Raw genomic sequence first — 1311 nt, 5'->3', positions numbered from 1 at the left:
TTTGTGTAGAATTTTATTGCCTCTTGAAAGCAATAACTGTAAACTTCTGCATGCGGTCTGCGATAGGCTACATTTTATGTCGAACATCGAAGCACCGTGACCAATTGGATCCATCTCACTCGAAGGCAAGGTGGGCGTTGCGTGCGTTTACTGTTAGTTGCCTTCCGCACTGATCTAATCTGATCTGTGGGTTGTTCATGTCGGGGTTTCTCCGACCCGGGTGGATTGCCAGGTTGTGTACTCTATGTAACATTTTTCCTCTCTGCGGGTTGTGCGTGCTAGTGCCTGCCTACTGATGGTCCAAGAGGAGAATTTCCATTTGGTACAAACCCTCCATAGTCCACCTGGCATGATGAACGCACAAACATCATGGGGAACGTGTTGGAGCCGCCATTGGCTGAACTACCAAACTAGTCTGACAACTGTGGAATGTTTCGTGTAAACGTGAGAGCCATCCAAAACCAAGGGAGCGAATTTTGATAATGTACTACCTAGTAAAAGAAAACCACCGACCATACCTTTGCCAACTCAGACACGCCTCATCAACCTGATTTTGGACTATCCTGGCTATACGGAGATGATATTCAAAAAGGCATGTGTAGTGTGGGCACGTTGCATCTATTGACATGTGAACAAGAGTCACTTTAGAGTTTGCTTTCGACCGCCTCCAGACCCATGAAGTTGTTTGGTGCTCTCCTCGTCGCGTCCGCTGCCGCCACCAAGCAGTCCGTGAGCACGCTCTCGGCTGATGAGCAATCCGAGCTGCGAGCTGAGTTGAGCAAGTGGCGGGAAGAGTTTGGACCTGCCGCTGCGGAGCGGGGCTTGCTGCCCCGCGCCTCCGAAAGTTCGAATCCGATTGAGGCGGAAAACGACGAGCTCCAGCGGTTCTACGACAACAAGCTCGCGATCGAAGAGGCCCGTCGCAACAACCCCGAAGCCACGTTCGACTACAACCACCCGTTTGCTCTCATGACACAGGCTGAGTTCAAGATGTTTGTGGAGGGTGTGTCGATGGAGGAAAGCCGCAGTGCGTTCCGCTCGGTCCCCGAGGCCGACTTGAACGTGACCAGCGTCAAGGCGGCGTCGGTGGACTGGACCACTGGCAAGTGCGTCAACCCCGTGCGCAACCAAGGCCAATGTGGGTCGTGCTGGGCGTTTTCGGCCGTGGGTGCCGCGGAACCGGCGCACTGCATCGTGACGGGAGAGCTCCTCGATCTGTCCGAGCAGCAAGTGACGAGCTGCTCCACCGCGAGTGGCAGCGCGGGGTGCAACGGCGGGTGGCCGTACGCCGCCATGACGTACGTGTCGACG

At 54.8% G+C, this 1311-nt stretch overlaps 1 protein-coding gene across 1 annotated transcript; it reads left to right on the top strand.

Annotated features, from left to right (window-relative positions):
• Window positions 1–675: 675 nt before the first annotated feature.
• H310_10055 (hypothetical protein) lies at window positions 676–1297 on the top strand (the record flags this gene model as incomplete). Its single annotated transcript, XM_008876294.1, has 2 exons — window positions 676–1168; window positions 1260–1297. The coding sequence occupies 2 exons, from the start codon at window positions 676–678 to the stop codon at window positions 1295–1297; spliced, it is 531 nt and encodes a 176-aa protein (XP_008874516.1).
• Window positions 1298–1311: the final 14 nt, after the last annotated feature.

Source organism: Aphanomyces invadans, assembly GCF_000520115.1.
Source record: "Aphanomyces invadans strain NJM9701 unplaced genomic scaffold supercont1.24, whole genome shotgun sequence".
Taxonomy (NCBI): Eukaryota; Oomycota; class Saprolegniomycetes; order Saprolegniales; family Verrucalvaceae; genus Aphanomyces; species Aphanomyces invadans.
This window is presented reverse-complemented; position numbering and strand designations above follow the sequence as displayed.